The 21234-nt window shown below is 50.2% G+C and overlaps 1 protein-coding gene and 1 long non-coding RNA gene across 2 annotated transcripts in view; one reads left to right on the top strand and one right to left on the bottom strand.

The window, feature by feature from the left end:
* Window positions 1-14178: 14178 nt before the first annotated feature.
* On the bottom strand, window positions 14179-17458 carry LOC101827773 (growth factor receptor-bound protein 7-like). Its single transcript, XM_040752144.1, has one exon. It carries the CDS (start codon window positions 16141-16143, stop codon window positions 14536-14538), a length of 1608 nt encoding a protein of 535 aa, XP_040608078.1. The 5' UTR covers window positions 16144-17458; the 3' UTR covers window positions 14179-14535.
* Window positions 17459-17983: 525 nt separating this feature from the next.
* Window positions 17984-21234, top strand: part of LOC121142375 — a 34912-nt gene continuing 31661 nt past the window's right edge. Inside the window, exon 1 of the long non-coding RNA XR_005879382.1 lies at window positions 17984-18146. This is a non-coding gene — a long non-coding RNA (uncharacterized LOC121142375). The remainder of the gene's footprint in view (window positions 18147-21234) is intronic.

The following is a 21234-nucleotide window of genomic DNA, read 5'->3' as shown; positions in this document are numbered from 1 at the left end:
TGGATTAAAAACAAAAAGCCTGTGAGTTTCCATGCCTCCCCACCCACAGCCACTGCATTTAGCAGTTACCCATTATTATGACAGAGTACCTAAGAGAAACCATGTTATAAGGAGAAAGGAGGCCTGGGGACATCTTAGTTGTGTGCATGAAAAGCTTTGGGTTTGCTCTGTAGCACCACATAAACCAGGCATGCAGGCACGCATTGGCAATTCCAGCGTGTATGAGATAGAGGGAAGAAGTTCGAGGTCATTCCTGGCTATATAGGCCTATGATCCTAATATCTACTTCAAGGGCTCACCTGGAGTGACCCAGCTTCCTTCCCCTAGGCGCGGTCTTCTAAGGATTCCATCATTTCTAATAGTTCCACAGGCTTTCCCTAAGTTTTCCACACGGGCGTTTGGAGGACAGTCAAGATCCAGCTACAGCCTGTAGTCGTGCACTTGGAGTGCTGGTATTTCAACTACGGAAGCAATGACAGAGAGACAGAAAGAGAGGACTAGGAGTTACCCAACTCCTAGCACACAGGGCTTCCGGTGAAGTTCTGCTTCTAGTGGTGACTCATCAGGTCACATGACCCTGAACACCCTCTCTGAGGCCTACTCACTGCTGCCTCCTGTGGGTACACTAAATGCCCAGGCCAGAAGGCAGCCCACATCACCCTCCAAGCACAGGTATCTTTCTGTTGCTAATGAGTGTGCCTAGGTGAGCTGTGCTCCCGAGCCTCTTTTGCGCCCACTCCATTTTCATCCGTGTCAGGTTGTAAACCGGTGAGGTAGGATTACAAAAGAAAGGGAGGTATTGTTCCTGCCAAAAAAAAGAGAGCTGACAGGTTCACAAAGGCACACTAGAGGAACGATGCCAAAAGTCTGTTGTTGAATGGGGTGTAGGCAAGACAACAGAAGACAGGAAGGGAGCCCGCACACTTTCAAACGCTCCCACGCCGGAGTTGCCCTCCACATCCTCACTCGCTCTACAGAAACTAAATCAGAGACGACACACAGGCACCAGGCATGTGGTTTTTATATGAAGATGCCCCCCCCCCAAGAGACTTGCTCTCACCGAGGACCTGGCTCTGTGTTGAGTCCTTGGTGAAGCAATGTGAACCTAAAGCCAGCCATGGCGGCTCACACCTTTAATCCCAGTACTCAGGAGGCAGAGGCAGGCAGGTGGATCTCTGAGTTGAGGTCAGCCTGGTCTACAGAACAAGTTCTAGGACAGCCAGGGCTACACAGAGAAACAGAAAAGTATGTGAGCCTTCATATACCTGTCATTTCACATTATTGATGGATGTGATTACAGCATGCATTTTGTTTCTGTTTCCGTGTGTTCCTGTGTCTTCTTCCCTCCAGCCCTCCTCCTGCCAAGCCTATCCAGCCAGCAGAGCTCATGATAGCAGTGTGGTCTGGATCCTGATATTCTTTCTCCACTCAAGTATCAATTACACACCTGCATAGAGATGGAATCATGGCTTCATAAATGTGGTAAATTTATACCCAATTTTTCTGTACTCGGTCTCATCTCAATTATTCATGAAAATCCTCACATCTTCCAATGATACTGCCAAATCATTTTCTTAAATGTCCAAAGAACAGTCCCAAGCGCCCTGCCTCTGAAGACCCATAGCTTTCTGCCCAGACTTTGTCTCCCACCATAAACAAGAATGTAGTATAGACACCATGTATATAACCATGTGTTCTGGTGGGGTTTTTTTACTTCTATGGATATACAATGTCAAAAGTTATGTGCATTTTATACTTTAAATAGCAAAGTGGTAAAGCGCATGCCTAGCATGTACAAGGCCTGGATTCAGTTCACAGCATTAGAAAACGGAAGGAAGGGAGGGAGGAAGGAAGGGAGGGAGGGAGGGAGGAGGAGAGAAGGTAGGTGGATTTCAAGTACAAGCAAGAAGGAAAAAAAGACATGCACAGAATCATAACTTTTAGTTCTGTGCTGACAGGTAAGACTTACGATGTAATAAACATTAGTCTGTTGTTATGAGAAATCACTCAAAACCAAACAGGAAATGAAGTCTTTAAAGGCCTGTGTATACTGTAGAAGAGGCTAGAAAATTGAAAGTAAAAGAAGCATGAAATCTCAGGATACAAGCAAAGACAGAAATTATGAGCCACGTGGGACACAAACTAGTATAGTATGAGAATGTAAATTCAGTTGTTCAAAAGGAAAGCACAGGCAGGCAGACAGATGGGCACACACACACACACACACACACACACACACACACACACTGCACATTGCCTGTGACCTAGGCTCTATGCTGAGTGCACTGGTTGCATCTTACCCTTTCTGAGGCCTTGGCAATATCACGCCTTGGTACAGATGGGAAAGCAGGGTCATAGACTCGAGGAAACAGGGCAAAGGTCAGACTCAGGCAGGATAGAAACTGCATTTAGTCCCAGCATGCCTGACGCCATGCTCCTAGTCTGAGAACCACCCAGAAGGGCTGTCCCCAGTGGGGACTAAGCTGGCACCAATTGAGGCTGGGTTCCAAGCTGACCTGGACAGAGGTTGAAAGGGAAACGGGAAGGACCAGAAGTGCTGACACTTGGTGTGGTCACTTTCCTGAGACTTCTCTGGGGATCAGAGGACCAGTTGCAACCGTGTAAGGCTTCTCAAGGCCTGCGGTGGGACAGGAAGGGCAACGGACATACTGTCTACAAGGGTCGCTGTACCAAATGAGATCCAGTCAGAAGAAGTGAATAGCATCCCTCCCAGATGTTGCACCACACCCTCAGCTGATCATCACGGGGAAGTACGTTTCAGGATGTCATAGTAAGTTTAAAGTGTATTTAAGGAACCGTCACTGTTATTGGCTCAGGCCCCAAAGAAAGCGCAAAGAGTCTTGTGATCCACGCCTCTGCTCTTGCCGACACCCCTCCCCCGCCCCCATATCAGCTTTCCTGTGACAAGAACCTCTTAGGACAAAACCCAGAGAGATCTGAAATAGCAACAGGCTGTGACCCACCAGTGAAGGAAGGGGGCCTCTTTAGCCGCAGTTGCGGTGAGTGACAAGCTCCAGAGGCCACATGCCTGCTGCCGCTAAGTCAGGAGGCCCCTTCCTAAGTTGATCACTCAAGACCTAAACCACTGAGGAGCCCGTTCTCCTACAGGAAAGATGCTCGGGTCCACAGCTGAAATTCAGGTCAACCCTGGGTGCTGAGGGAGATGTGGCCTGATGGCTGCTGTTTTCTGGGTTAAATCCAGGCGTCTCTGGCCACAGCACTTTGGCACACAGATCGAATGCTTGCTTGGGCGGTGGGGAAGCTGCTTAGGATGCGGACTCTGAGTCCCATCTGCAAATTGGGAATTGTGATGCCTGGCTCAGTGCGTGAAATGAGAACACACAGGGGTTCAGCATGGCATCTGCTCCCCATGGCAGCAGCGAATCATAATGACAATTTTCTCTGACAAGTGGGAAGCAACCGGCGATGGGAAGTTGGGAACATTTGCCTCTAGAGAATCCTTGCCTGTCAAATAGGGCAGTAGCTCCTGAGCATCAGCTACTGGTTTCTGAGGACTTTTCAGCACAGGGACCCAAAACAAGCATCGCCTGGTTCTTCCAGGCATGCTGGTGACCCGACCCCAGTGTATAATGTCGATATGCAATTTACATTATAATGTAAAATGGCACCATAGGTGGTGATTCACACCAGTAATCTCAGTACCAAGGAGATGGAGGCAGTAGGATGGTGAGTTCAAACCAGCCTAAGCTGTATAGTGAGACCCCCATCTCACACAAAAGCAACCCCTACCCCCCAAAATAATGACAGTGAGGTGAGTCAGCAGCTGAAGGCTCTTCACCGAGCCTGAGTTCAATCCCTGGGGCACATACAAAGATCTGATACTTCAGGCTATCCTTTGATGATCATGTATGATAGCACGCGTGCATGCCCCAACACAGAATAAATTAATAAAATACAATAATGTATCTTTAAATCTCCACAAAACAATTAACCATCCAAACTGACAATACAAATATTTTCTGGAACAAAGCTGAGCTGGAGGCAGCTAAGACAGCTCCCCAAATGTCAAGTAGTTGTTGAAGGTCAGATTTGTCCACAAACTGGACTCCAAAGCTCGTGGAAGGCCATGAAGTCTGGGTTGAAGGGAAACCCTGCTATGTGCATTGGAAGTGTTATTAGGAAATGCATGCAAGAGCCTCTTCCGGGGGGTTTGAAGAGAGCAACACTGTTTAGTTTTTTATTGTACTAGGGCGGAGTTCCTCAAAGGCAACAGTAGCCCTATAAAAACTACCCCCTCCCCAGCATCCCCCAGCTGAGGAAATTAGTGTCCTGGTTGTTTGCAGAGCAGATGGTAAGGGATGCAATACCAAGAATGTGCACTAGAGGGCCCTCTCACACAAGCGATGTGGTAGCAAGTTCAGGTTCTAGAGCAAATGGCAACCTTTGGCAAGCTTTGAGAAAGACCTGTCCACACCTGGGTAGGAACTGCTGTAGCTTGGTCATAGCCATGTGACAGTCTGTTACAGATTTATAGAAGCCAAACTTGGCTTTTAGTGGACTTTTTAGCCAGTCTTCTTTCCTGTGCATAGAAAGCTCCTGGTGACGTTCTCTCCCGGGTGTCTGCCGCGTGCAGTTGCTTCCTGGGTGGGTTTCTCTCACGTTAAACACTGAGACCCGATGCTTCCCTGTTCCTGGGGCCAAGCAAGAATCACACTCAGGTTCCAGGAGCCGCTGCCAGTATTCACAAAGCCCTCTTCAGAGCGCTGACATCTGGGTTTGCCACCCGCTGGCTGTGTAACCTTGGACAGTTGGTTTCCAATATTAAATGGAGATGAATGATGGCTAAGTCGGGGTTACTACTGCCACAATGAAACATCAAGACCAAAAGCAACCTGGGAAGGAAAGGGTGTATTTGGCTTTCACCTCCGTATCAGTCTATTGCTGCAGGAAGTCAGGACAGGGTTGGAGCCTGGAGACAGGAGCTGATGCAAAAGCCATGGAGGAGTACTGCTCACTGGTTTGCTCCTCATGGCTTCTCAGCCTGCGTTCTTATAGAACCCAGGACCAGCAGACAGCGATGTTGCCAACCAACAATGGGACCCATCAATCACTAATTAAGAAAATGCCCTACAGACTTGACTACAGCGGGATCATATGGGGGCATTTTCTCAACTGAAGCTCTGTCTGCTCTGATAGCTCTAGCTTGTGTCAAGTTGACGTAAGAGTAGCCAGCACACACGAGAAACACCTGTAAAATGGAATATATTGAGTTAGTCACATTATTACTTCCAGCATGGCTCGGCCAACATTTTCTATAAAGGGCCAGACGGCCAATACATAAACAGATTAGTATGACTGTGTTTCAATAAAACTTTATTTTATTAAAATGGGCAGTGAGTTGTGTTTGGTCTAGGGGCTTTATTTTATCAACCCTCACTGCCTACTTTGGAAAGGCATGTGAGCCTAGAGTGGGTTTTGTATCTAAAAGGCTGTAAGAAAAGCAAAAGAGCAGCCATGCCTGGCGCCATGTGTTTATAATCTCAGCTTCTTAGTTGAGTCAAGAAGATTACAAGTCCAAAGCTTGTCTGTCCTGAGCTACAGAATGAGTTCAAGACCAACCTGGGACTTAGCTCAGTGATGGACACCTGCCTGGACTATGTGAGTCAAGAGCTTCAGACTGACGGAAGGGGAAGTACCCAGGAGATGTGTCTGGCTCTGGGTCTAGCCTGCTTGGTGCGGATGAGTCTGGAAGAGGCCTACGTGATGAAGGCAAGGCGGACGGGAGAGAACATGTGGGGACATACAGGCCAGTGGCGACCTTGGATTGCCATTGGGTGGAATGGAAACCGAATGTGAGGCTGTGCACAGAAGGGCGATGTGACTGGCCTCAGGTTTTAAAATAATCATTCTGGATACTGGATGAAAAGAAGCTAGGACCTGGGGTTGGGATGGCAATGGCAGCATCTGGGGAATGGCCGAGGAGGCGATCGCAATGGCAACATCCAGAGTGGTGGAAACGGACGCAGAGGAAGCCAGCAGCCCTCCCGTTGAGGCCCTGCCTTCTCCTCTCCATGATCTTTGACAGTCCACGTGGAACCCTAGAAATGCAGTTGGGAAATGGACAGGCTGGAGTGTCTCTAAGGGTCCATTCAGTTCCAGGTTCCCGTGTTGTGTAACCCTGCTTCTTGGATCACTCCGGAATGGCTCACTCAGAGGAGCAGGCCTGGCCTCCAGTAGTCATGCCTTTGAAAACTGGACAGGTTTCAGGTCTGAGAAGGAGAGGGATTTTGAAAATGAACTCTGCCCCCACAAACTGCGTATAGAACCCTATGTGGGGTTTACAATGTGAAGAGAGATCAGGGAAGCTCACTTGTGGGATAGAAACTAGGAAGTCACATAAATGGCCAAGTTCCATATCTGAGGCAACCCTGGTCCTCCTTGCCTTACATTCTTTGTGACTCTGGGCCAGTGGCCCCCAAACCAGGCTGGCCATGATGTCATCCAAAGAGCTTGAGGGTATGCGGACTCCCATGGTGCTCCTTGCTAGATTCTGACTCAATTGGCCAAGATTTGGCCTAGAAATCTGCATGAGAAAAATCTCATTTGCCTACTCTCTTCCCTATGTTTGAGTTAACTCCCAGATCTCTCCTGGACCAAGCTATTAATGTGAGAAAGAAGCCATCACTGAGGTGAATGGCATCACCGATCACACCGAGTGGGGACCCTACCAGGGGGAACCCAATATGGGGTAGGGTCCCCTGTCTAGAACCTGAAGGAACCCAGACATTCCCAAGCCGTAGAGAAAAAGCATGAAGGGAACATGAATTGTACATGAATAAGTGGTACATTTTTTTCTCCCTTGGGTAGCAGGAAGAGAACAGACCCAGAGCCATCAACTAAAATGATTTCTGACTCAGACTCCATTCCCGGAAGCTGTGAACTTTATCCTCAGCAGCCATTAATCTAATATGAAACCCCTTAACCTTCCTAATTGTTCTCCTTCGGTATCAGCTGGCTTCATATTAACCTTTCAATCTTGCCTATAATGCGGTTACCTCCAATTCCAGCTGGATCTGATTTAGAAGCTGCAGCAGATCTAGAACTTTCCTCTTGCTGCTTCCTCTTCTCCTCACAACTTGTTCTGTTTCCCTCAGTGAGCCATAGAGGCCACCTGACTGCAGTAGAGCCTGGGAATAGGCCGTGTACTCTGAGGTCCCAGGCCGCCTCTCTTATTTGACATGGAGGAGGCTTTCGGTGGGAGACAGCTAAGGCCTGTCAGAGCTAATGGGCCTCAGGTCAGGGCTTTGGTACTGGTGTTAGGACCTGTTCTCACTCTCCCAGGAGAAACCCACCAGACTCCTGGGTTTGGAAAGTGTGATGCCTCGGGCCCAGATGTTAAGGAAGAAAACATTTGGTCCCTGCCTGTCTTGGGTTTATGCTGGGCATGGAAAGCCTGTTCCATCAGCTCAAACATTGGACTGTGACTCTGGCTTTAAGCTGAGGAACTATGGTAGAATATCATTTTAAGGCGTGTGACTTCTGTTTATGCTGCATTTGTGTAGCTCTGTAATGCCGTGATTCTTTGCCTGTGGAAAGCATCTGGTGTTCCTAATAAAGAGCCGAATGGCTGATAGCAGGCCAGGAGCAAGGGCAGGTGGTGCCGGCAGGCAGAGAGGACAAATATGAGGAGGAACAAGGAAGGAGAGAGGAGAGCGAGAGAACGAGGAGAGGAGGATGTCAGGGGGGGGCCAGCCTCCCAGCCCCCCAGCCCCCCAGCCCCCCAGCCCCCCAGTCAGCTACAGAGTAAGAAGGAAGTAAAACAATGCAGAAATAAGAAATTTAATAGCCCAGAGGGAAAAGTTAGATGGGTTAATTAAAAGTTAAGTAAAGCTGGCTACCGACAAGCCAAGTTAAGGCCAGGCACTCATAAGTAATAATAAGCCTCCGTGTGTGTGTGTGTGTGTGTGTGTGTGTGTGTGTGTGTGTGTGTGTGTTTCACTTGGGAGCTGGGTGGTGGGTCCCTCAAAAAGACCAAAAAGCCAAATTAAAATCATCATACTGTGCAAACCGCTGCAGGGAACAATGTGGTGCATCTTGGGGGGGGGGGCTACACAGCCTGAACTGAACGCTGGACTTTGCTGTTTGGGTACTTGCTAACCAAACAACCGTAGTGAGTGCCTGGAACAGCTTTTGTTCACTGGAGAAGGCAACTGGGGGTGCTTCCTATCTCTTGTACACGCCAGGATAGAAAGCTCATAAAAACATAGAAGCCCCCACTTCGAGGTTCAGTTAGTAGACACATGGGAAGTTGGCTTCACCAACTTCACCTGCCCGCCCCAAGCAGGCTGGGTGCCTCAGGACAGCCTTCCCATCAGGGTTCTGGGTAACAAGGCAGACGACAGGAGTGAGAACAACTTGGTTTTAACCTGCCTGGGATAGGCCTCCCCTACCACGGGCCAACGAAGCCCTGGTGTGTTCCATGGTTGCCAGGCCAGGCTTGAACTTTGATGCCTTTGAATGGTGAGGACGCCTTGCCTACATACACATCAGGCTTCAGGAAGACCCCCAGCCCCTCCCTCACTGAAGGAACTCTGAGGCAAGAAAAGGCTGCCTGTCATGTTTGGCTCTCAACCAGGCCTCAAGCATGCGCTAAGCCCCTCCCTTGTCCTTGTGCCCCGCCCCCATGTGCTGTCTGACTTGCTGGGCTGAGCGCTCCTCTAGTGACACCTGAGCAGTTGCGGCATGGATAGACAGCTGTGGGAATGGGTGCCCTGCTCGTGTGGGTGTTCTAGACTTCCTTCCCAGCAGCGTCCAGGCCCTTGGGATCATGTCTTCCTGGCTAGTTGTGCATCTCAGAACTCAAACGTGGATAACCATGGTTTCCAATAGACACTTCTCCCTGACAAGGATGAGGAAGTCTTGTGTGCAGTGCACACATGCACACAGAACTCAAGCACACACCGAGCCTTAGGAAGGAAGTGGCGAGAGAAACCAGGTCTTGTATAGGAAGCCACACTCCATGGGTCCATTATCACTCCACCATAAATGGGGAGGGGCTCATAAGGGCGCATTCCTCCCTGAGGAGCACAGGCCAGTTAATGGTTGCCAGGGGAGGGCCGGTCATACTCCTCAGTGGTGAAGCCATTGTTACATTGTCCTAAGTCAAGTGAGCACACTCCCATGCTTGCAGCCAACAAACAAGTGGCCCCAAACAAAGACATTAAAGTGTGAGGGGACGTTTGATAGGAGGGAGGGGATTGATGTGAGTGGGAAGGGGATGGAGAGGAGGAAAATAGGAATATGGCCAAAATACAGTGTGTGTGTGTGGTGTGTGGTGTGTATGTGGTGTGTGGTGTGTGGTGTGTGGTGTGTGTGGTATGTGGGGTGTCTGTGTTGTGTGTGGTAGGTATGGTGTGTGTGGTGTGTGTGTGGTGTGTGTGTGTGGTGTGTGTGGTGTGTGTGTGTGTGTGGTGTGTGTGGTGTGTGTGTGTGGTGTGTGGTGTGTGTGGTGTGTGTGTGTGGTGTGTGTGGTGTGTGTGTGTGTGTGGTGTGTGTGGTGTGTGGTGTGTGGTGTGTGTGGTGTGTGTGTGTGGTGTGTGTGTGTGGTGTGTGTGTGTGGTGTGTGGTGTGTGTGTGTGGTGTGTGTGTGGTATGTGTGTGTGTGTGGTGTGTGTGTGGTGTGTGTGTGTGGTGTGTGTGTGGTGTATGTGTGGTGTGTGTGTGTGTGGTGTGTGGTGTGTGTGGTGTGTGTGTGGTGTGTGGTGTGTGTGTGTGGTGTGTGTGTGGTGTGTGTGGTGTGTGTGTGGTGTGTGGTGTGTGTGGTGTGTGTGTGGTGTGTGTGTGTGGTGTGTGTGTGTGTGTGTGTGTGTGTGTGTGTGTGTGTGTGTGTGTGTGTGTGTGTGTGTGTGTGTGTGTGTGTGTGTGTGTGTGTGTGTGTGGTGTGTGTGTGTGTGTGTGTGGTGTGTGTGTGTGTGTGTGTGGTGTGTGTGTGTGTGTGTGTGTGTGGTGTGTGTGTGTGTGTGTGTGTGTGTGGTGTGTGTGTGGTGTGTGTGTGTGGTGTGTGTGTGTGTGGTGTGTGTGTGTGTGGTGTGTGTGGTGTGTGTGTGGTGTGTGTGTGGTGTGTGTGGTATGTGTGTGTGTGGTGTGTGTGTGGTGTGTGTGGTGTGTGTGTGTGTGGTGTGTGTATTATTTTCTAAAAGCCACACTCAGGCTGGGGTTATGGCTCAGTGACTGGGAGCTCACAGATGACTGCATGCCTCAGGCCCTAAGCCATGTTCAGGATCCCTGCAGCCCCACCCCACACTGCCCTGCCCCCAAGTGTGCATTACTGCTTCCCTCGGGCTCACGCCTTGAGTGGTGCAGGCATTTCCATAGCAACCAATTGCTCGGTTACAGAGGCATGATTCCAACTCCAGGTGGGTTATAACAGAATCGACAGATGAAACCACTAGTGACAGAGACCTAGTTTTCTAGGCACCTCTCCTAATACCAAGGAGATGAACGAAATGGGATAAGTGTCAAATTTTCCATGCAGTATCCTCTGTTTGCTCAAACAATCTAATACGCTCAAAAGGACAGCTCTAGCTGGCGAAGGTGCCTCAGAATAGCTCCCATGGTTGACACGAGTAAAGGCAGAGGAAGGACCTTGGGTTCTTAAGACAGAGAGGAGGTGCATTGATGGTGTCCCTACAGGCTGGCAAGAATCCCTAGCTGGAGGAGGCAGCCTGTTGATCTTGAGTGCAGAGCTGAGTCTCCCATCTCCCCTGGTTCCCATCTTGCAGATGAAGTGGTTTGATTGTTGCACACCTAGGTTCTGTCTAATGCAGAGGCCTATTTAAAAGGAGAGACTATAAATGTGACGCTGAATTGACTTTTAAGTTGTGTGTGTGTGTGTGTGTGTGTGCATGCAATAGATGTTGAAAATATATGTTGTTTGCATGGGGTATGTGTGTCCATGCCTGTTTTCTTCCCCTTAAAGCCATCATCCCTTCCTTTCCGTGTGATCTGTCCATCCAGACGACCCATCTCAGGGAAGAATAAAGATGTCACGGTACTGCCCCAGCACTCTGCTTGCCACTCTGAGGTGCCAGACATTTGGTTCTGCCCAACACCACCCCTCATGCAGACTTGCCACATCCTACCGTTAGTTCTCGGGCCGCCTGGGGCACAGAGAGCTCTCTCCAGCTACGGCCTGGGTATCTGTTCACACCCAAATGCCAACCTGGGTCCTGAGGGTTTCAGTGTGTGCCTTCTTGATCCCTCCCCACCCTGCCGTGAAGGCCCCAAAGGTGTCATCACTTTCTGCCTTTATTCCTGGGGCCTAATATTGTCACATAGGTGGCCAGTCAATATTAATCAAAAGTAGAAATGATGGATGAGAAATGACCTGTGAAAACATTTGGAGCACTTAGTAATGTGCCTGCTGTGGAAGCATGAGGACTCAAGTTGGGATCTCCAGCTCATATAAAGTCAAGTCTTAGCATCATGATGCAGGAGGGAAGAGTTAGATGGGGGAGGGGAGGTGCAGGTCAAGTTGCCACTGGAGGAGACTTGAGGACATTGTCATCCCTAAGGCTCTGGGGTAAGGTGGAGAGCTGGGCACCTGGGGAGGAGCCATGAATATGGAGGGAACAGAGAGAACTGCTCGAGGCCTGGAATGCTTGTCTTGCCTCTGCTCCACCCTCTTAAAGCTGACTGGGGCAATGGGCAATTGTAGGGCAGGGCAATATCAACACCCTTACCCAGGAAGGACTCGCGAGAGAATGATGTTCCAAAGGTGAGTCTCTCAGTCCAGGAGATAGCACCCTTCTGTGTCTTGATAACAGGGCCATGCTGTGGTCTCCAGTCATCTCCCAGTATGCATTTGCCAACAACACCTTGGTATTTTCCATTATGCTAATAACTCGGAAGCCCAAAAAGACTTTTTCCATGCCTTCAAGGATTTGGGAATATGGCTAGGAGTTGCATATACCCATGAAAGTTCATATGAACTAATTATTTGATTTAAGGGCTAAGTCAGGAATGTAAGCATAGTGGGTCCTAGGGGATGATGGGGTAGGGGAACATGGGGATTCCCTTGAGACTGGCTGGTCAAGAAGTCTTTGGGTAAGGAAAATGGGGGTCCAGTGGGGCTTGCAGGGTAGATGAGGTCAAAAGGAAAATGCCTTGGACGGGCTCAGAAGCGGGCACCAACAGAGAAAGGCAGAGCTTTCCTGCCGTGGGGAGTGTAGTTCCCTGTCAACGGGGACCTAGGCTGGCATGCTTGGTGTGCCACTCGATGGCCAGACAGCCTGGACGAATGCTTTCACATCTGCATTAAATTTCCTCAGCTACAAAACAGGATCTGGTGAGGACCACTTATCTGGAAGGCTGTTGGGACATCAGGTAAAACACCTTCAAGGATAATGGTCCCTGCTGTCATGGTGCCTTGGGAAATGTCCCATCTGGGACCTAAGGAAATAAATATCATGTGCCCTTTACAAGTAAATCCGCAGACTGATCAACAGGGAGAAGAATCCGTTCTCTTCCAGCCTGTGGGAGAGTTGCCTGCGCACACTGTCTCCGGATGTTTGACTTCCTGAGTCCTCCCTGAACAATGCCACTACTGTCCTGGCACCCCTGGCAAGCGGTCCCATGGCAGCCAGGTTCTTGTCACATGTCATTTTCCTGGAGTGAGTCACTGGAGAACTGAGCTGTAGTCATAACCTTCACGTAAGGGAGGAGAGAGCGTCCCGGAACGAACAAAGTACAGCTTGGCTTGGGTTCCCTTTCATGGACATTTCGCCCCAGGCCTTGACCTTGTAACTCAAAAAAGGAGGACCATGTGATGAGTGGGACAAGCTAATGAGCAGCTTGTGACCACCACACAAAGGGCCTGTCAACCCCCAAGATCTTCTCTTCCCTTCCAATCTAGCCATTGCACCTTAGAGCAAGACAGGCTGTTAGAGTCCTGGGTCCCCAGGGAAAACTCATGGCTTCCCCCCCAGAGGAAGGGGGAGTGGCCAGGGAAGGCGAAAGCACAACTTTGTGGACAGGCTGGGTGTCTTCCTTCCTCCAGGGTAAAAGCATGGCATTTTATCACCACAGACGCAAAGCAGAGCTCAGCAGTGCACACATCTGTGTGTGACCTTCATGATGTAGCTCCCAGGGTGAGATGTGACCTTGGGACAGATGATGTCCGCAGCCTGGACAGCTAGTGTGGCAGAGCAACTGAGGGTTGAGTGGTAATTGGAACCTGTGAGTCTGCCTTCCCCTCTGTCTGTGTGACCTTGGGGTGTGACCTTGTGCGGTCTTACTTCTCTTAAGACTGGGATTCCACATCTGAAAAGTGGTTTGTCTAGGTCACTTCATTCAAACACTTCTACTACCCCAGGCTCGAATTTTCTTGGCTACTCAAACACAGAGCCTTAGAAACAAATAAATACATAAAGGTGAAACATAACTGTAATTGCATAGCTGTAATCCCAGCATGAGAGAGAGCTAGACTATCAGTGAGCTCTCCATCTGCTTCCCTTTCTCTTCCTCTCCCTCCCTTCCTCCCTCCCTCCTCTCCTCCTCCCCTCCTCCCCTCCCTTCCTCCCTCCTCCCCTCCCTTCCTCCCTCTCTCCTCTCCTCCTCCCTTCCTCTCTCCCTCCTTCCTTCCCTCCCCCTCCTTCCCTTCTTCCCTCCCTCCCCCTCACTCTCTTCTCCTTTCTTCTTTCCTTTCTTTGTTTCAAGACAGCATCTTGTGTAGCCCAAGGGTGGCCTTGCACTCACTCAGTATGTAATTAAGGATACTATTAAGCTGTGGATCTTGACTCCATCTCCTACATGCTGGGATTGTACCTATGTGGTGCTGGGGACTGAACCCAGGGCCACACTTATGCAAGTCAACTACTCTGTTAACTGGCTATTTCCCAGCCTCGTCTTTACCCAAAAAGAAGAATAAGACTTTTGTGTTTAAAGTATGGAGAGATGACAGCAATCTTTACCAGAATTGACTCCACACTTCCCAGCTCCCCAAACACAAACCCAGAAGGGGCTCCATGACTACAGACCTTACATTTGTATGTTCAAATGGAGTCCAAAGCTTGTTCCCACAGTGATATATACAACCTCTCTGACTTTTTGAGTCCCAGAATACCCAGCAGGTCATTCCATGAGCTGTCCGCATTCGAGGGCATTTCCCAGTTTTCTTTTTTCTTTTTTTCATGGGTGTATCAAAAAATAATCTTTATTGTCACTAGTATAAAACAGAGCAGATCAACTGGCCTCTTCGTCTGTACAGAGTGTGGGGCATGAGGCCACCTGGGCTGCCCGTACTGCTGTCATAATGCCCCGAGCAGGAACAGTGCCTCAGGAGCTTCTGAGGAGAGGGCCACAAATGCCTGCCTTGGGGACAGGAGTCAGGGGTGAACGGGGCTGGGGGACCGTGTGTTGCCTGAGGGAGGTAAAGCAACAGGAGAAAAGAGGGATGGGGGGGGGAGCTCTCAACTGGTCGCCATCCCGTCCACCTGCACCAAGTCCACTGAACGGAGGGTGGGCAGCCGATGGGCGGTAATGGCTCCCGTGGCCTCAGAGGGCTACACGGCCACAGCAGTGGCGCAACACACAGGGCAGGATGCCTCGGTTCAGCTGGTGGAATTCCACGAGCTGCAGCAGGTCTGTGAAACGGGTCTGGCCGTCGTCCATGCTGAGGTACAGGCAGCCCTCATCTTCGCTAGGTAGAATGAGGTAATGCTTGACTTTCTGCAGGTGACACAGAGACAAAACAAAACCCTGTGGGTTGCGCTGGCTCTCCCGGACCAGGAACACACCATCCACCAGACCCTGCTGTCCAATTAGCCGCTGGCTCTCCTCCCGGGAAATGCGTCCGTGGAACCAGGGCTGGGTGCGGTGGATGGCTGCGCTGAGACTCGAGCCGGAGCACGGGGTTAGCAGGCTGAGACGGTGGTTTGTCTTCTTCCTCCAGGCCTGGGCCTCCTCCATGGCGGCACTCAGAGCCTCCCGGGTGTTCTCAATGACACGGCCAGCATGGCCAGAGAAGTCCATGGCCACTAGGGTATTATCTGAAACACTCCTCAAGGGCGAAGACCCCAAATAGGATAGGCGCAGGTGACGAGACTGAGTCTGTTGATAGTTCTTATATAACTGTACCCCATACTTGAAGAGACGGAAGGCAGTTAGCCAGCAGGTCCGGCTCTGCTCATCCTCACTGCAGAAGATGTGGAGCCCCTTGTGGCCATTTCGAAGCTTGTTGGGCTTGACACAGAAGCCGAAGTCTGTGGGCATCCCATAGAGCTTGCGGCCCTGGGTCACCACATACGCATTAGACTCATTCACGTCTGCCACGTACTGTAGATGCCTCGGGTCCTTAGAGGTGCCCTTGGTGGAGTAGTAGAGGCCAGACCGGCGCAGAAAGCAGAAAAACCGTTTCCAAAGCTTTCGGCCTGAGCTCCGGCCAGAGCCCCGAAGCTGCAGGAAGCCCTGGATCTCAGGGAAGCTGCCGGCATTCAGGAAGTTCTGGATGAGGTCTTCATGGGACGTGCCTGTTTGTGCATCCAGACAGCTGGAGACCATCTTTTCTGGGAACAGCATATGCGGGGGGCTCTTGAACAGTTCATACTTGGCAAAGTTTTTGCGGAAGACAAAGCGACTGTCTCCACCAACAGGCCAGGCCTCCTGCACTTCCGCCACCAACTCATGGTCTTCCACACAGCGCTCCAGTGCTAAATAAGGGTGGCACTCCACCAAGCCCCAGCTCTCATCGCCCAGGGCGTGGGCTCGCTGTACCAGCATTTCACACACATGTCGAGCTGTGGCGCCCGCTGCCACCTCCACAGACCGGCAGGCCCCGTCCTCACTGAACACCTTCATCACGTGGAGGCGGCTGGAGTCTCGAGGAAGCAACCCCTTGGCACTGGAAGAACCTCCAAGAATGGGTTTCTGCGAAGGAGGGCTGCAGAGCTCAGGGAATGGGTTGGGGGTGGAGGGTAGGGAGGTCACCTGAAGCTCCTCTTCTCGAAGTTTCCTGCCGCTTGGAATGGGCAGAGGCTGTGACCGCTTCACATCCCCCGCTGGAGGGTTGTCAGGGGGCGGAGGAGTCTCAGGAGGGGTACCAGGAGCTGGACACACATCTTCTGGGGAGCTGCTGAGATGAGGTAGACTCAGATCCAGTTCCATGGCACCTGGAGGAACTCCAGCAGAAGGAGCGGGACACCGGGCCCAAAGTCAGGTTCTATCTAGAGATCCCAAACACTTGGATTTGGTTTCAAATACACTCTCTATGCTCTACAGGTGGTAGGAGGGTATCATACCTTTGGATGTTGAGGTGGGAGAATGTGGAGAGAACCTGTGTATCCCCCCAGTTTTCTTTCCTGTGGTGCCCAGCCTCACTGTGCCACTCAGTTCTTCAGATGCTCTCTGAAACCCTGAGGAGGCTGGCTCTGGGGAAGCTTGCCTTCTAGCAGGGAACAAAGTACTTGTCCCAAGAAAAACAGAATGCAGCTTCCGGGAGGAGGAAGCCTTGCTGCTGAGCCTTGTGAAATGGGTAGACTTTAGGAGTTTTGCCAAAGGAAGAGAGTGTGCCAAGCCCAGGACAGAGGCACAGGAGTAGAAGAGCAGCGTAAGTCACAGGTCAGTAACAAGTGTGTTCCTTCGGCTGGAGCTTCAAGTGGAGCTGAGCTGAGCTGTGAACTTCAGGCCGAGGCAGTTGGAGTTTCCAGAATTCTATGACTTTGGGCTTGAGGGCTTGAACTGGCATTCTCTATCAGAGCCATACAGTGATACGATTTGGGTCTTAGGAGAGTAATGGATGCTTGAAGGAGCATGTGTGGAGTTGGAAAGATCCAGGGGACAGCACTACAGTAAATTCAGCACAATGGCCACTGAGTTCAGTGGAGAGACCAGTTAGTTTGGATATGAAGGTGTCACTCAAAAAAGGCTTGTGTGTGTGTGTGTGTGTGTGTGTGTGTGTAAAGAGATGTCTTACTTGTTAAAAACAAATACTGCTTTTGCAGATGACCTAGGTTTGTTTTCTCAGCACCAATGTTAGGTAGCTCACAGACACCTGTAATTCCAGCTCCAGGGCATTTCATGCCATCTTCTAGTCTTAGTGAGTACTTGCATATGCATGTATGCATACACACACACTCACGTGTACACACATACAATAACATACACACATGAGTTTGTGCACACAGGCACATACACATGCACACATACACATAGACAGAACACACATGCATGAGCTTATGCACACATGCACAGGCATGTACACACACACACACACACACACACACACACGATCTTTAAATGAGGCTCATGGGTTGGAGGCTAACTCCCCAGCTTGCGGCAACGTTGTAAGGTAATCAGATCTTGAGGGTACAATCTTGTCAATTAGTTAATGCCTTGATGAGTTATAGCTGAGTAGATCATTGGGAGGTGGGGTCTACTTGAAGGAAGTGGGTCTCGGGGGGGCCTTCCTAGAGCATATCATTTCCTGAATGAGCATGTGGGCTCCCCTACTTTCTCCTTCCTTCCTTCTCTTTCCCTCTTTCCTCTTCCCCTTCCCCCTCTTGTTCTCTACTTCCTGCCAGCTCCTTCCTCCTCCCCCTCCCTCTTCCTCTGCTTCTCTGTGTGCTTCTTCCTGGTAGCTATGAAGTGAGCAGCTTTCCTCCAACATGTCTTGCCACAGGCCTAATACAACCGGGTCGGCTGTCCAAAGACTGAAGCCTCCCAAACTAACCCACTCTGAATCTTCAGTTGTTTACCAATAGTGTTTTGCCAGCCGTGGAAAGTGGCTAGGGGAATTGGAAGGCAGGGAAACTTTGGGAAGACTGATGAGGCAGCAGATTGGTCAGCTAAGGCAGGAAAGATGCTGTAGCGGGAACCTGGTAGCTTCCCCACACTGGGCTTATGTGATGGCTTGTCTTGCTGTGGCATGGAAGGTTGTTGTAAAGAGGGATCCAGGAACAAGTATAGGAGAACTGACCCCATGCTATCTGCTTTCCTATTAAAAACAGAACCTTTCAATTTTAGCCAGACACATGCATCCTATCTGTGTTCCTTACATCTAGGGAAAGCCACGTAACTACATATGGCCCATGATGACATCTAGAAAAGAGTTTCCCATGGACTAGAAGGCAGATGATGGCTGAAACTCAGTGGCTGTCTTGAACCATGAGGTAAAACTTCATGCCTAGAATAATGGGGCTATATGATGCTGGTTCATGGTGAATGTCACTTTACCATACCTGTTCCACACTGCTGAGCTCCAGACTTTATTGACATAGGGTGAAATAATTGTAGGAGGTGTTCATGCTTCTGTCTTCTGTTTCTGCAACCAAGTTAATTCAGTCTTAGTCTATTTAACGAGCCATAAAGAAACAGGGCACACACCCATCTAAACTTTCTCAGAAGAGAAATGTTTATGTCCACAAGATATCATCTTCCATGGCTCTCAGCACTCAAAGGCCCAATTATTCATCAAAAGATTGTTGTGTAGAGTTTTGGAGGCGGGAGAGGCACCGATACCAGGTCATCATGGTCTATAGACACCTTCCTCAGTGTACAACTTAGTCATCCTTTCGTGCCAGGAAACCTCATGTCCTCTATGTCCTTATTTTCCTGGAAGGACACTCCTCTCTGTTTCCCTAGATCCTAGGCAATCTGCTCCCAGATGCCATACTCTCTCTTCCAACCAGGTGCAACAGACTTGAAGGCAAAGCTGGGTGTTGTACATGCCTGTAATCAAGATAGGAACATTTTGAGTTCAAGGCCAGCTTGGACTACACAGACTCCTTCTCTAAATAAAGTGGTTCTCAAAGTTAGAATTGGATGCGTGCACTGGCCTTTGCGAACTGGACCTCATAACTGCCAGTGGCTTTTAGATAGAACATCTTTTGGGTCGCTTCTGTACTTGCCACTGTTTAGTTCTCAGTGCTTTCTTAATCCACGATGCGGCATATCACGTGATCTCTGTCCTAAAGCATACCTTGTCCCAGATCCTGACTGACAGAGTGGGGGAAGTGACAATTACAGAAGAAATAGCCAAGTGTGAGGCTAATGCAAACATTTAGAGGTGATGCTGAGTTTATTTTATTTTGAGACAGGGTCTCACTGTGTAGTCCTGGCTGTCCTAGAACTTGCTATCTAGACCAGGCTGGCCTTGAACTCAGAGTTCCACCTGCCTCTGCTTCTCAAGTGCTGGAACTAAAGGCGTGTGCCACTGCACCAGGCATGGCAGTGGTTTTACGAGGGAGTTGGCAAGCTGTTACAGAGCTGCTGAGGCTCCAGTCAATGAATGACAACATCCAGTCAGTGCTAAGTCTCTGTTTTGGACCTGGTGATGTCCTAGCCCTCAATACATTACTTCGCTGCTACCACATAAGGCAGGAGATCTGGGAGCTGAAAGGTGAGGCCTTTTGCCCAGTGGCACAGTTAGGATTCAGGAGACCTGTCATTCTAGTTCCCCCATTTCCCATTCCACAGCCCTCAACTATATACAAACTTATTCTTTGAACCCTGAAGCAGTTCCTTCCTTGCAAACTCCCTCTTATCAGGATGGGTGTCCCCCTCCCCTCCTGTCAGAGCATACCTCTGTATTTTCTGTGATATCAGTACCACACTGGGTAGTTGTCCAAGAACACCCCTGGAAACAGGGTGCCATTTTCCTGTTTAGCTGGGGTCAACTGAGGGCCCTGTACACACAAGCCCTTCAAGGGCTGAGCCTCGCCAACACCTCAGCCTGTCTGAAGGTTAACAAGCCTTCTTGCAGTGTTGACAAATGAGCTGGAGGGGTTTGGGAGTCAGAGAAAGCTCTGACTTGTGCCATTTTCCAATTTCTGTCATGTAAATACACTGCTGAGACCATTTCAAGCTGACAATGCAACCTGTAAAATTCCTGAATACTTAATAATTGACTGCGGTACAGCAGGCTTCAGGGACTCCATAGGCCCACAGGCTCAGGAGCTCCACAGCAGCTAAGAGTGGCTGTCTGCTGGGTCTGAATGATAGGATCCCAAGGCCTCCACAAGCCTGTGTTCTGGCCACTTCCCTGTACCTCTCTAGGGGTCTCCATCTCAGTGGGCTGGCTATGGAGCAAGGCAGACTATGCAGGACTCCCTGAAGGACAGCCATGTGGACAGCAGGTGGCAGCAATCTCTTGGTCAAAGATCTGCATTGCGGCCTAATGAGGGGCCTTTGTTCTGAGTCAGAGGCTGTGTCACCAAGAGAAAGGCCCCACAGGGCAAGCTAATCAGCCTGTCCTTAGCTGACCTTCACCTCCTGAGCCTAGTAGACAGGTCCTAGCAGGCTTACAGAGTGAGACCACTACAGCAAATAGTGGAGACAGCATATATACACACACACACACACCATACCACATTACATACCACACACACCACACCCCCCCCACACACACCACACACACACCCATACCACATACACACACACTCCACAACCCCCATACACACCACACACACCACTCTCATACACACCCATACCACACACACACACACACTCCACTCCCCCACACCACACCACATCACACACCACACACACCACACACACCCCCATACACACCACACACACACTACTCACACACACACCCATAACACACACACACACACACCCCACACACCTTTGCCCTTCCCAAAGGCTCAGTATCAGCCAGGCTTCCATCACAGGCACAGACACGCAGTGTGGTCCAGAAGAGACTTGAACGCAGGAGGGCTTTCAGGCTCCAGGAGGGCTCATCTGTTGTTATAGCCATACGGAACGCTAGTCACCTCTATGCACTCTCAGGGGCCCACTTTCCACTGGGATGAGCAGCTGTTCCAGTTTGTCCCGGGCAGTCATGGAATAAATATGCAAAATCCCTTGTCCTGCTCCTTCAATCATCCTGTGTGAGAGTGTGTGTGTGTGGGGGGGGGGGGTGTTCATGCATGTGTCAGTCCTTGTATAGCGCCTACCCGATGGTCATTATGGCAACTACTGTAGGCATGGCCATGGAGGAGAGGGGTCTACTGCAATGTCAGGGCTGGCCCAAATCCACAGACAGGACTGGATGTCATTCCATTTTTAAAACTTGTTTCCTTTGTTTCCCCCTAAAGGTCAAGGCCCATACGCAGGAGAGGGAGTCCATAACAGTGTGCCCTTCCCTCCCTCCCCATTTTGACCTCTCTCTCTTTCCCACACATGCAGCCTGGATCATGCACAAAGTCCATTGACCATTTAGCCCTCCCGGAGTCTAGCCACAGAGGACTCTATGTT

The sequence above is a fragment of the Mesocricetus auratus genome, unplaced genomic scaffold (genome assembly GCF_017639785.1).
Source record: "Mesocricetus auratus isolate SY011 unplaced genomic scaffold, BCM_Maur_2.0 Super-Scaffold_100009, whole genome shotgun sequence".
NCBI lineage: Eukaryota > Metazoa > Chordata > Mammalia > Rodentia > Cricetidae > Mesocricetus > Mesocricetus auratus.
Note: the sequence above shows the minus strand (reverse complement) of the source record. Positions and strands in the feature narration are given on the sequence as shown.